The sequence below is a fragment of the Mauremys mutica genome, chromosome 1 (genome assembly GCF_020497125.1).
Source record: "Mauremys mutica isolate MM-2020 ecotype Southern chromosome 1, ASM2049712v1, whole genome shotgun sequence".
NCBI classification, from domain to species: domain Eukaryota; kingdom Metazoa; phylum Chordata; order Testudines; family Geoemydidae; genus Mauremys; species Mauremys mutica.
The window spans coordinates 5,601,163-5,613,436 of NC_059072.1; the positions used below are offsets into that span (position 1 = coordinate 5,601,163).

At 74.5% G+C, this 12,274-nt stretch overlaps 2 protein-coding genes across 2 annotated transcripts; both read right to left on the minus strand.

The window, feature by feature from the left end:
* Positions 1-367: 367 nt before the first annotated feature.
* On the minus strand, positions 368-7,215 carry LOC123343694 (nascent polypeptide-associated complex subunit alpha, muscle-specific form-like). Its single transcript, XM_044978967.1, has 5 exons — positions 3,619-7,215; positions 2,718-2,888; positions 1,883-1,969; positions 1,185-1,276; positions 368-712 (listed from the first exon to the last, which is right to left on the minus strand). Exons 1-5 carry the CDS (start codon positions 7,213-7,215, stop codon positions 625-627), a joined length of 4,035 nt encoding a protein of 1,344 aa, XP_044834902.1. The 3' UTR covers positions 368-624.
* A 19-nt stretch (positions 7,216-7,234) lies between these two features.
* Positions 7,235-11,745, minus strand: LOC123343735 (translation initiation factor IF-2-like). The gene is made up of 4 exons (XM_044979031.1): positions 11,624-11,745; positions 11,241-11,339; positions 10,227-10,297; positions 7,235-7,314 (listed from the first exon to the last, which is right to left on the minus strand). The coding sequence occupies exons 1-4, from the start codon at positions 11,728-11,730 to the stop codon at positions 7,235-7,237; spliced, it is 357 nt and encodes a 118-aa protein (XP_044834966.1). The 5' UTR covers positions 11,731-11,745.
* Between the last annotated feature and the right edge of the window lie 529 nt (positions 11,746-12,274).

The following is a 12,274-nucleotide window of genomic DNA, read 5'->3' on the forward strand; positions in this document are numbered from 1 at the left end:
GCTCTGGCACTGCTCTCGGGGGGGGGGGCCCACGGGACCCTGGGGCAGTGTGGTGTCCCTCAGGGCAAGCCCCCTTGGCTGCAGCGCCTGCTGGGTCTGACCTTGGAGCATTCAGCCTGCCTGGGGCAGCCTCACCCACCCCCAGCGGGGCCCTGCACCCCCACTCCGCAGCCAGCCCCGACTCCCAGCCAGCGTGGGACACAGGAGGTTTATTAGTGGTCGGGAACAGCGTAGAACAGAGCTTTGTTTGCACAGAAAGCAGGAACCTGCAGCAAAGTCCATCTTGGGGGCAGATCCAGAGGCCTGGGCTCTCCCCACGTCCCAAACCCGGAGAGTGTCCTGCCCCCCCGCCCAGTCGCCCCTCCTCCATCCTGTGTTGTCTGTCCGGCAAAACCGGTCACCTGGACCCCTCTGGGCCAGCTGGCTTCTTGCCCCAGCTGCTAAGTCACAATGTCTGGCCAGTCACACCTGAGTCCCAGCACCTAGGTAACGGTGCCGCACACCGGGGAAACTGAGGCACACAAATCCCCCACTTCATCCCAAGCTGTGCGCTGGCGGCCCCCTGCCAATGCCTGGCTGGGAGCGAGGGGAGGGGGCTGCCTGTCTCCGCGTGCCCACCCGTGCTCACGTCTGCCCAGCTCGGCTCAGGTCGCTGCCGTCCTCACCCGGCGCCACCAGCGGCTCCAAGAGCTCCTGGAAACTCAGCGTGTTCCTGTGGAGAGACCAACGGGGGTCAGCCTGGGGCCAGAGAGCCTGGCCGGAGCTTGGGCCAGCCTGGGGGAGGGGCGGCCAGCCCTGGGGCAGCATGGGGGTGGGGCAGCCAGCCCTGAGGGGGGGCAGGGTAATGGGGGGGTTGTGGTTGGACAGTCTGGGCCAGAGTTGGGGCAAGCAAGAGCCTGGGGGGAGGCGGGCAGGACAGCCAGCACAGGGGTGGGATGGCCCAGGCCAGAGCTGGGGGGGGTCTCGACCCCCTGCCCCAAGCCGCACTCCCCTCCTGCCCATTGCCCCCAGGCCGAGGTGCCGGGCTGGGCATGGCAGGGACCCCAGCCTGCCTTGGAGCAGCCAGTGGCTGGAGCGAGAGCCAAGACGCCAGGGCACCCCCCGGCAGCCGGTTCTCCTCTGCCTGCCCCCCGGCCTGCTCCTCTGCCTTCCCCCCGGCCCCCCTGCTCCCCACAGACACCTGCCTGTGGCGCCTGGCCTGCAGGCCCTGCGTCCGCTCCCGCTTCACCTGCTCCAGGTGCTGCTTCAGCGCCTCCCTCTGCTGTGCCCGGGCCTCCTGCCAGGGGAACGGGCCAGGCTGAGCCAACACTGCCCGGGCCCTGCCCCGCCCAGCCTGCCCCCCAGGCACTGCCAGCCGCCTGCGGGGGCTGCCGGGGCCACTTCCCCCACCCCCCCGGCCAAGGGCCTCGAGCGTGGAGGAGCAGAGCCCCAGAGAGCGTGGGGCAGGGGGGCAGGCCACCTCCGTGAGCCCCTACCCCGGCCCAGCAGCCCCCTGCCCCGCCTAGGGAGGTGCCAGCATCTGCCTCTGCTGGTGCATCTATGCCCCGACCCCCGGGGCAACCGCCTTCCCCTGCCCCCCATGCCGGGCTGGAGCCCACCCCCCAGGGCAACTGCCTCCTATTGCTCCCACGCTGGGCTGGATTCCACCCCCCATCCCCTCCCGGGGTGATCGCCTCCCCCCGGCCCCACGCTGGGCTAGATTCCCCCCCCCCCGGGGTGATCGCCTCCCCCCGACCCCACACCGGGCTAGATCCTCCCCCCCCCGGGGTGATCGCCTCCCCCCGGCCCCACGCCGGGCTAGATTCCCCCGCCCCCCGGGGTGATCGCCTCCCCCCGGCCCTGCGCCGGCTGCACCCCCCTTGGGCAGCAGACGGGCCCTTACCTGCAGCTGAGGCTCCGCAGGGGGCTGGGGTCCCCCCGGAAGAGTCTCCACTGACCTGTGCCTGGCGATGGACAGTCGCTCCTGGAACTGGGGGGAGAAGGGGGGAGGCTTGAACCCGAGCGAGCCCGGGGAGGGGGCAGCGCTGGGGCACTGGGTGAGGAGTGGCCCCTTCTCCGGGCGCACGGCGCGGCCGTGCCACCCCTGCCTGGGGCGCTCCCGGGGGCTGGCACTGCCAGCAGCAGCAGGGGACCGGAGCCACCTCGGGGCTGGGGAAAGCGCCCACAGGCCAGGGTGGGACCCAGCCGTGCCCCAGCTCCGGACAGGCCAGGGCAGCGGGTGCAGCACCGTGTGAGGTGCCAGTCGCACCCCCGGCCTGGCCCAGTCTGTGCCTTGAGGAGCCCGTCCCCCTCCAGGGCAGTGCCAGGGGGCAGCCGAGCCCTGGGGCGCCCCGGTGGGCACTGACCCCCACGCCGCAGGGGCCGGGCCCAGAACGGAGTGACACGCCCCAGCCTCACCCCAGGGGGGCAGGCCCCACCCCCGAGCAGGGTGAGCCCTGGCAGCCCAGCCCCCCGCCTCACCCCCTGCCCCCCAGCAGGGCCCACGCGCGGGGTGAGCCCTGGCAGCCCAGCCCCCCCCGCCTCACCCCCTGCCCCCCAGCAGGGCCCACGCGCGGGATGAGCCCTGGCAGCCCAGCCCCCCGCCTCACCCCCTGCCCCCCAGCAGGGCCCCCGCGCGGGGTGAGCCCTGGCAGCCCAGCCCCCCGCCTCACCCCCTGCCCCCCAGCAGGGCCCACGCGCGGGGTGAGCCCTGGCAGCCCAGCCCCCCCCCGCCTCACCCGCAGCAGCTGCCGCTCCTTGTCGCGCTGGTGCCTGCGCCCCCCCTCCAGCTGCAGCTCCGCCAGCCGGCGCAGGGCCTCCTGCTGCTCCCGCCTGGCGGGGCGGATAAAGGCCTTCTCCCGGCGCAGGGGGCTGCCCCACGGCCGGCCCCACGGGGCGGCCAGGCCAGGCTGCAATGGCACCAGAGGCGTTAGGGACGGGGGGGGGGCCTGGCCAGCTGAGCGAGACACCCCTCCCCCCATGGGCCCCTCCCCCAACGGGTGACCCCTGAGTGCAGCCCAACCCCCCGGGCTTCCCAGGCCGCCCCCCCCCCAGGGCCCCGTCCTGGCCCATGGGCCTGTGCAGGCGGCACCGTGCTGGGCACCGTGCGAACCCCGCAGTGCCGGGCCAGGGAAGACGGGCTTTGGGTCTGGCACCGAACCGTGACTCTATGGGGCTGGGACGCGGCTAGCGGGCACAGGATGGGCCCATGCCAGGCTCAGCCGTGGGGGGGGGGGAGCAGCACCGTTCGCTCCAGGCTGGCAGTGCCCGCTCTGGTGGGGGGGGCTGCGTACCCCTCCTGTCTCCAGGGCAGCTCCGGTGGCAGCTCCCCGCACTCGGCACCCCAGTCTGCTCCCCTCCAGGCAGGGGCTCCAGGCAGGGGGGTGCAGGGCTGCGGCGCTGTGGGGAACACCAGGTCCCTGAGCAGCTTTTCCACCCCAGCCACCAACCCCTGCCCCCCGGGCATGGGGCACCCCTAACCTATGGCACTGGCCACGCCCCCTCCCCACCATGGCCACACCCCCTCCCCTGCCTGGCGTGGGGCCCCCCCAGCCCATGGCACAGGCCACGCCCCCTTCCCACCATGGGCCCTGAGTCCATCCCCTGCCCCCAGGCTGCCCTCCCCGCTGCCCTCCTTACCCAGCATGGCCCCATGGCTTCCCCTCCACGCTCGCCGTGCTGGGCCCCCCAGCCGGGGCTCGCCCCACAGCCTCCAGCGCCGAGGGCTGCCTGCTCCCAGGCCGGGGCACCCCAGGGGCTCTGGCCAGGACGCCCGGGGCTGGGTGGGGCAGGCCCAGTGGCTTCCGCTGGCTCCAGACGCTGATGGGCCTGCGGCCTCCGCTGAGCAGCACCCTGGGCCGGCAGCACCTCCCCACCCCACTGCACGGGCTGCTGGGGCTGAAACGCCCCCTGGTTCCCGTGCTGGGCTCGCTGGGCCTGCAGCTCCCGGGGCCCACAACCCACAGGCTCCCTCTGCAGCGTCCCCTGGCCGTGCCAGGGCTCCAGCGCCATCGGGGCCGGGCCCTGGGTCTCCACCGCCTCCTGTTCCTCCAGCGGCTCAGCAGCCTCTGGCTCCTTCATCTCCACAGGCTCAGCGGCTCCCGGCTCCCTCGGCAGCACCCGACAGGGCGGCAGGGCTGCTGGATCCCTCCATGGGGTGTCCTGGAGCTGGAGGGTCACTGGGGCTGCCAGCTCCCTTCGTTCCTGGGGCTCCAGGGCCTCCGGCTCCCGCCGCGGGGACGCCCAGGGCCCCTCAGTCTCCGGCTCCCTCCGCAGAGACGCCCGGGGCCCCTCGGTCTCCACCTCCCGCTGCGGGGATGCCCGGGGCCCCTCGGTCTCCGGCTCCCGCTGCAGGAACACCCGGGGCCCCTCGGTCTCCGGCTCCCGCCGCGGGGATGCCCGGGGCCCCTCGGTCTCCGGCTCCCGCCGCGGGGATGCCCGGGGCCCCTCGGTCTCCGGCTCCCTCCGCGGAGACGCCCGGGGCCCCTCACTCTCTGGCTCCCGCCGCGGGGACGCCCGGGGCCCCTCAGTCTCCGGCTCCCTCCGCGGAGACGCCCGGGGTCCCTCGGTCTCAACCTCCCGCTGCGGGGACGCCCGGGGCCCCTCGGTCTCCACCTCCCACTGCGCGGACGCCCGGGGCCCCTCAGTCTCCGGCTCCCTCCACGGAGACGCCCGGGGCCCCTTGGTCTCCACCTCCCGCTGCGGGGACGCCCGGGGCCCCTCAGTCTCCGGCTCCCTCCACGGAGACGCCCGGGGCCCCTTGGTCTCCACCTCCCGCTGCGGGGATGCCCGGGGCCCCTCAGTCTCTGGCTCCCGCTGCAGGAACACCCGGGGCCCCTTGGTCTCCGGCTCCCGCCGCGGGGACGCCCGGGGCCCCTCGGTCTCCGGCTCCCGCCGCGGGGACGCCCGGGACCCCTCAGTCTCTGGCTCCCTCCGTGGAGACGCCCGGGGCCCCTCGGTCTCCACCTCCCGCTGCGGGGATGCCCGGGGCCCCTCACTCTCTGGCTCCCGCCGCGGGGACGCCCGGGGCCCCTCGGTCTCCGGCTCCCGCCGCGGGGACGCCCGGGGCCCCTCGGTCTCCACCTCCCGCTGCGGGGACGCCCGGGGCCCCTCGGTCTCCAGCTCCCGCTGCGGGGATGCCCGGGGCCCCTCGGTCTCCACCTCCCGCTGCGGGGATGCCCGGGGCCCCTCGGTCTCCACCTCCCGCTGCGGGGATGCCCGGGGCCCCTTGGTCTCCAGCTCCCGCTGCGGGGATGCCCGGGGCCCCTCACTCTCCGGCTCCCGCTGCGGGGACGCCCGGGGCCCCTCGGTCTCCGGCTCCCGTTGCGGGGACGCCTGGGGCCCCTCGGTCTGCGGCTCCTGCTGCGGGGACGCCCGGGGCCCCTCGGTCTCCGGCTCCCGTTGCGGGGACGCCTGGGGCCCCTCGGTCTCCGGCTCCTGCTGCGGGGACACCCGGGGCCCCTCGGTCTCCGGCTCCCGTTGCGGGGACGCCTGGGGCCCCTCGGTCTCCGGCTCCTGCAGCGGGGACACCCGGGGCCCCTCAGTCTCCGGGTCCCGGGGCTCCAGCACCTGGCACTGAGCAGGCTCCACCTCCAGCAGCGGAGCTCCCCAAGGCTGGGCCACCTCTGGTCCCACCTGGGGTCCCCCAAGTTCCCGGGGCCCAAGAGCCTCCCTCAGCCGCGCTCCCTGGGGCTGACAGGCCCCTGGTCCCCATGCCTTGAACGGCGAGACCTGGGGAGCCCCTTGTCCCTTCAGCTCCTGGAGCTCTACACTGTCCCGGGGCTGGAGCGGCCCCAGCGGAGTTTCCTGGAGCTGTGGGACCTGCGGCCTACCCAGCTCCCGGGGCCGGATCACTTCGGGGTCCCCCTGCAGGCGCCCCTGGGCCGGGAGCGGCCCCAGCTCGAGCATTGGCTGGAGTCGAGGGGCCGGCAGCTCCTCCCCGTGCAGCGTCCCCGGGGCCTGGGCGCTGCCTGGCCCCAGCAGCAGGGCTGGTCTCGGCGCCCGCGGACCCTGGGGATGAACCCCGGGGGGGTCCCTCAGCACAGCTCCCTGGGGCTGAGGGGCTCCTGAGGGCTCCATCGGCTGAGCCCCCCGGACCCCCCACGGCTCTGGCTGGCTCTGGGGAGGGTCCCAGGGCATAAGCGGCTCTGCCACCCTCGGGCCCTGGTGCGCGGGGCCCACTGGCTCCCTCCCTTCCTGGGGCCTTCCTTGCTCCCTCTGCAGAGATCCCTGAGGCTGAAGGGGTTCTGGGGGGCCCCTCACTTCTTGGGGTGCAGGGGCCTCGGGCTCCGGCTGGAGCTGACTGGCCTGCGCCTCCCTCCATCCCTCGGGCTCCAGGCCCTGTGGGGTGCTAAGGTCTGACTGCAGAGCCCCCCGGATCCAACGGGCCCTCGGCGCCTGCTGTCCTTGGGGCTCCCTCAGCAGAACCTCCTGGGGCCGAGGGTCCCCCGGGGACTCAGGAGCCCCCGGCTCCCTTTGCAGCCTCCCTGGGGCCTGCCGGGTCTCCAGCTGCCTCTGTGGGGGTTCAGGGGGGGCCAGCCCCACCAGCTGCCTGGGCTGAAGGACCAGTGGCTCCCTGTGTTCGGGGGGCTCGAGAACTGCTGGGTCCCCTTGTGGGGTCCCCTGGGCCTGAAGGGGCCCCTGCTCCCCGTGTAGGTGCCCCTGGGGCCCCTGCTCCCCGTGTAGGCGCCCCTGGGGTTCCTGGGCCCCGTGTGGGCGCCCCTGGGGTTCCTGGGCCCCGTGTGGGTGCCCCTGGGGCCCCTGCTCCCCGTGTGGGCACCCCTGGGGTTCCTGGGCCCTGTGTGGGCGCCCCTGGGGCCCCTGCTCCCCGTGTGGGTGCCCCTGGGGCCCCTGCTCCCCGTGTGGGCGCCCCTGGGGCTCCTGCTCCCCGTGTAGGTGCCCCTGGGGTTCCTGGGCCCCGTGTGGGCGCCCCTGGGGTTTCTGGGCCCTGGGCTCCCCCTGGTCCTGGGCCTCAAGGGCCTGTGGATCTTGAGGCTCATGAGCCGCCAGTGCTGCCTGCGGAGCCCCCTGGAGCTGACGGGCCCCTGGCACCCTCTGTCCCGGGTGCTCGAGGGCCTCGGGCTCCCGCTGTAGCCCCCGCAGGGCCGTCGGTGGAGACCCCCGCGGCTGCCGGGTCTCCAGCTCCCCCGGTTCCTGGGCCTCTGGCGCTGTCTGTGGAGCTCCCTGTGGCTGAAGCGTCTGCAGCTCGTTCTGGGCCGGGAGGAGCCGCTGTCCCATCTGGGGGGGTCCCGAGCGCTCATAGGGCGGCAGGGCCCCCGTTTCCCTCTGCGGCAGCTCCCAGGCGGGAAGGGCCCCCGGCTCGCTGCACGGCATCTCCTGGGGTTAGATGAGACACAGCCAGGCATTATAGACCCTGTATGGACCCCGAACCCCAGGAGACCCCCCAAGGCCCGGTGATAAACCCACTGCCCTGCCTGGGGCTGCTGGGGCCCCTCGACCCCCTCCCCCCTGGGGAGCCCTGCCCTGGAGCAGCACGGGGTGGGGGGCTCTGGACCGTGGGGAGCCCACGGGTGGGGGCTAGGCCGGACACAACGCCCCCTGGTGGCTGCCCTGATGGTGCCTAGCCCAGGACATGGGGCGCCCGTGGGAGCCAGGCCGGCGCTGCACGGGGCCGACAGGAGCCTGGGTTCTGCGGCCCGGCCTGGCGTGTCACCCGTGCAGCCACTGGCCCTGGTCACACGGGCGCTGTCCCGCGCCGCCCGCCCGAAACCAGCGGGGTCACCCTGCGTGGGCATCGTGCCAGGCCGGGCCAGGGCTGCTGGCTCTGCTGCAGGCGACCCCCCCACGCCCCGCAGCACCCTGGGAACGAGGCTGCAACGCGCCCCATTCACCTGCACACGGCTGGCTCCGGCGCCCCCCCGGGCTGCCATCCCTTTGCCCGCTGAGTGCCAGGGGGTCCCCCCGTGGCTCACGCCCTGAGTCCAGCGGGAGCTGGGCCGCGCCGCCGCTGGCTCTGGGCCCGTCGGGATGGAGGATGCAGCCTGTGACGAAAGGAAACGGGGAGTGAGGGGGCCGGTCACGGGGGCCGTATCGCTGCTGTATGGCCTGGCAGGAGGGGCGGGGTCAGTCATTAAACATCGGGCTGCTTGGGTGGGGCAAGGGCTCCATCGCCCCCTCCAGCCCTGAGGGACCCGATGCTCGGAGACAGGGGCTGGGGGGGGTCCCAGCTGAGAGCCGATGGCTGGGGCCCACTAACGGAGCTGGACGGTGGGGGGGGGGCAGGTGAGCCCCTCTAGCCCAGCTTCAGCCGTGCTGTAAAGCCCAACCCCCCCTTGTCTCCCCTGGCAGCAAGCCCCCGCCATTGCCCCCGGGGTGATGGACCCTCACTGCCGAGGCTCCTGGGACCCAACAGTCAGGTTATGGGGGAGGGGAGCAGGGCTTGTCCCCCTGAGCCGATGGGGGGGGTCTGCTCTCTGGGGGATCACCCCCCCCCGAAACGAGGCAGGGTCCACACCTGAACTGCCCATTGCCAGCGCTGCCAGGCTGCCGACCCCAGAGGGCACAGTGCCCACAGCGGGTGTTAACTGCACGGGGTCTTCTGGGCAACCCCCCCCCCGGCCTCGCTGCCCCCACTAGCTGCTGAGGGGCTCTACCCATGGGGGCAGGGGACAGCCAAGCCGGGGGCGGGGGGGGGCCGTGAGCCAGCCCGTGCCGCAGCCCCGGCTCCGGGGAAGGAAGTCCCAGAGCGCGCCGGCCCCATGGGGATCCCTCTGTCACAACCAGCCAGGGCCTGGCGCCACCAGCTCTGCCCCCCTTCTCTGGGCTCGCAGGGCCATGGCACAGGGACCGCGGGATCCGCCAGGGCCCAACGTGCACGGCCACTGGAGCTTCCCCCCAGCCGGTACCCGCCCTGCATCCCCTGGCTCCGCGACCACCATCCCCCCACCCTCCGTGCTGTGCCCAGCCCCCCGCGTGGCACCGCACCGCCTGGCACCCTGCGCCCCCTCCCCGTGCCAGCGGGGCTGTCCGGCCCAGGGCACGGTGCCAGGCAGAGCGGCAAGGGGGGCCCCACCCGTACCCAGGAGAGCCTCTGACAGCGAGCCAGGACCCCGGGCAGCCGGGACGGGGGAGGGACCCTTCGGGCTGCGGCTGCCCCCCGCCCGGCTCCTACCTGTGCGGCTCCGCCCCACAGCTCCTCTTCTCCGCCCGCCCGGCTGGGCACCGCTCGCCGACCCCTCACCAGCACCTCCCGCCACGAGGCCACCTGGCCCGGCTCCGAGGCCCGGATCCTTCCCAAGGAGGGGCCAGGTTAGGGGCTCCCCCCTGCCCAGCCTGGGCCCCCCAGACGCGCTCACACTCGCCCCCCCGGGGGGGGTGCAGCAGGGCCGTGGGGCAGGGGGGGCAGTGAGAGCGGGGCCAGGAGTCTCCCCCGGTGAAAGGCATCAGTGCTTCCCCCTCCCTGTGGGGCTGCCCCCCAGCACCGGGACTGGCCCCGCCCCGCCCGGCCATGGGGCGGGAGGAGACACGGGGAACCCGCTAGGTTGCTACTGAAAGAACAGACACCAACAGGCGACCAGGATGCCAGGGCACCCCCAGAGCAGAGCAAAGCGTGGCCTCCTGTGGGGCCAGTGCCCCAGACGCCCTGCCTGGGCTCAGGACCACGGGTCCGTCTGGCCCCGCGTCCCGCCCCCCTGCCCCGGATCGGGCCCCTCCGTCCCCGTGTCCCACCCCCCCGGCCCGGATCGGGCCCCTCCGTCCCCGCGTCCCGCCCCCCTGGCCCGGATCGGGCCCCTCCGTCCCCGCGGCCCGCCCCCCGGCCCGGATCGGGCCCCTCCGTCCCCGCGCCCCGCCCCCCTGGCCCGGATCGGGCCCCTCTGTCCCCGCATCCCACCCCCTGGCCTGGATCGGGCCCGTCCGGCCTGGCATCATCCCCCCTGCCCTGGGTTGGGCCCCTCCGGCCCCGGCTCCCGCCCCATTGTGGGTTCCCCTGGGCCCTGGCTCGGTGCCAGGGGCTTTGGGGCCGAGAAGGTGCCAGTGTCCGGGGGCCCGGTTCCCGCAGGCAGCGCGGGGCCATCCCGTGTGCTGGGGGAGGGGGAGAGGGAGCGGGTTGGGGGGGGCTTCACCCTGGCCCCCCCGACTGCATCCCACCATGGCACTGCCCGGGTTACCATGGGGCAGGGGCAGGTCGGCGCTGCCCCGTGGCTGTACCTGGCTCAGGGCCTGGGGGCGCCGTGGGGTAGGCGTGGGGGAGGGGAGGGTGGCGGTGCCAGGCCGGGGGTCAGACGTACCCGTCCAGGAGCTGCCAGGGCCGGCACGTCGCCCAAGGCCGCAGGAGGCGGCTGCTGTGGGTGCCTGCGCCCTGCAGGGAGGGAGGGCGACCGGTGAGTGTCCGGCAGGGGCACAGAGGGGGCAGAGCCTGGGGGGGGTCTCCAGGGATGAGCCTCCCCATGGCACAGAGCGTCCCATCAGCTGGCCTGGGGCCTGGCTCAGGCGTGCGGTGAGTTCGGGGGGGCTCAGCCCCGGGGCCCCCGGGCATCACGCTCAGGGTGAATGGGTCCCGGAGCCAAAGCTCCCCTGTCTCAGAGCCGCTGCCAGCCCATGTGGGGGCTGCCAGCCCATGCAGGGTTTGGGGGGCTGGCAGCCCATGTGGGGTTTGGGGGGCTGGCAGCCCATGCGGGGTTTGGGGGGCGGGCAGCCCATGTGGGGTTTGGGGGGGCTGGCAGCCCATGCGGGGTTTGGGGGCTGGCAGCCCAAGTGGGGTTTGGGGGGGCAGGCAGCCCATGCGGGGTTTGGGGGGCTGGCAGCCCATGGGGGGTTTGGGGGTCTGGCAGCCCATGCGGGGTTTGGGGGGGCTGCCAGCCCATGTGGGGTTTGGGGGGGCTGGCAGCCCATGCGGGGTTTGGGGGGGCTGGCAGCCCATGCGGGGTTTGGGGGGCTGGCAGCCCATGCAGGGTGTGGGGGGGCTGGCAGCCCATGTGGGGTTTGGGGGGCTGGCAGCCCATGCGGGGTTTGGGGGGGCTGGCAGCCCATGCGGGGTTTGGGGGGCTGCCAGCCCATGCGGGGTTTGGGGGGCTGCCAGCCCATGCGGGGTTTGGGGGGGCTGGCAGCCCACACGGGATTATGGGGGGGGCTGCCAGCCCATGTGGAGTTATGGGGGGGGGCTGGCAGCCGTGGGACGAGGCCCCATGACCCAGTGGCCCAGCCAGTTCGGGGGCTGGTCGCGACTCCCCCGGGGAAGCCCCGGGCACACGCTGGCAATGCTCCCTCCCTCGGCCCCCTGGCAGCGCCCGCCCGCTCCTTACCGTCCCGCCGGGGCCGCCTGTCTCTGGCTCCGCTCGGCGTCCGTGCCCGGGGGCCCAGGCCGGCTCTGGCTGGGGCTGGGGGGCTGCAGAGATCCAGGCCTTGGGGAGAGGAGACAGCCCTGCCCCACATGCTCCCATGCAGGCAGTGCCAGGCCCCCACCCAGCCCTGTGTCCTCTCCCCGCTCGGCCTGCTCCTGCACTCAGTGCAGCCCCTCCCCCCGCTGCTCCACCGCTGCCCTCGGCAGCCCCTCCCCACATTGCCCGGCCAGGCGGGGGCACTGGCAGACTCAGGAGTCCTGGCTCCCAACCCCCCCACCACCGTGCTCTGCCCACTAGTCCCCGCTTCCCCACAGCCCCGGGTCTGTGGGCGGGTGCTCGGGTACCTCGATGTCTGGCCAGGCCAGGCCGTGCCCGTGTTCCCGCAGGAAGCTGTGCCAGGCCTGCCCGCTGGCGCGCGCTCCCGGCACCTCCCGGAGCAGCAGCTCCGCATCGCGGGCGGGCAGGCGCCCGGCGCCGTCCGAGTCCAGCAGCTGGAAGTCCCAGTAAAGCTGCGGGGGGTGAGGGGGGGCACAAGGGACAAGGCTGAAGTCAAAGCCCCCCCTCCCCCGGCTCGCTGGCCCAGGGCCAGCCCCTGCCAGCAGGCAGCAGTAGTGGGCTGTTATCCCAGCTTGGGGGAATGAGCTCTGCCCTGGGTCACATCAACGCTAGCTCCCCTCAGCCCTGTGCCGAGCTGGGCTGTCGTGTGGGGGGGAGATGTGGGGCCCCGGGGGAGAGGAGGCCAAGGGGTCGTGTCAGCCTGGATCCAAGGCCCCCATCAGCCGCAGATGGGCCTGTGGGGTGTCTGCAGAGGGCAGGATGCAGACAGGTGGGGAGACGCTGGGGAGCCAGGGTGCCGAGTGGGGGAGGGGCGTGGGGGGCAGACGGGTGGGGAGACGCCGGGGAGCCAAGCGGGGGAGGGGCGCAGGGGGCAGACGGGTGGAGAGCCGGGGAGCCAGGGTGCCGAGTGGGGGAGGGGCGCAGGGGGCAGAAGGGTG

Coding starts and splice junctions, on each gene's coding strand:
- LOC123343694 (XM_044978967.1), bottom strand. CDS start 7,215: ATGGGACAGCGGCTCCTCCCGGCCCAGAACGAGCTGCAGACGCTTCAG. Junction 2,889..3,618: donor AAGCCATGGGGCCATGCTGG/GTAAGGAGGGCA, acceptor GTGCCATTGCAG/CCTGGCCTGGCCGCCCCGTG. Junction 713..1,184: donor CTGCAGGCCAGGCGCCACAG/GCAGGTGTCTGT, acceptor GTCTCTCCACAG/GAACACGCTGAGTTTCCAGG.
- LOC123343735 (XM_044979031.1), bottom strand. CDS start 11,730: ATGCGGAGCTGCTGCTCCGGGAGGTGCCGGGAGCGCGCGCCAGCGGGC. Junction 11,340..11,623: donor TGGCCTGGCCAGACATCGAG/GTACCCGAGCAC, acceptor CCTCTCCCCAAG/GCCTGGATCTCTGCAGCCCC. Junction 7,315..10,226: donor CCCTGGCAGCTCCTGGACGG/GTACGTCTGACC, acceptor ATCTAACCCCAG/GAGATGCCGTGCAGCGAGCC.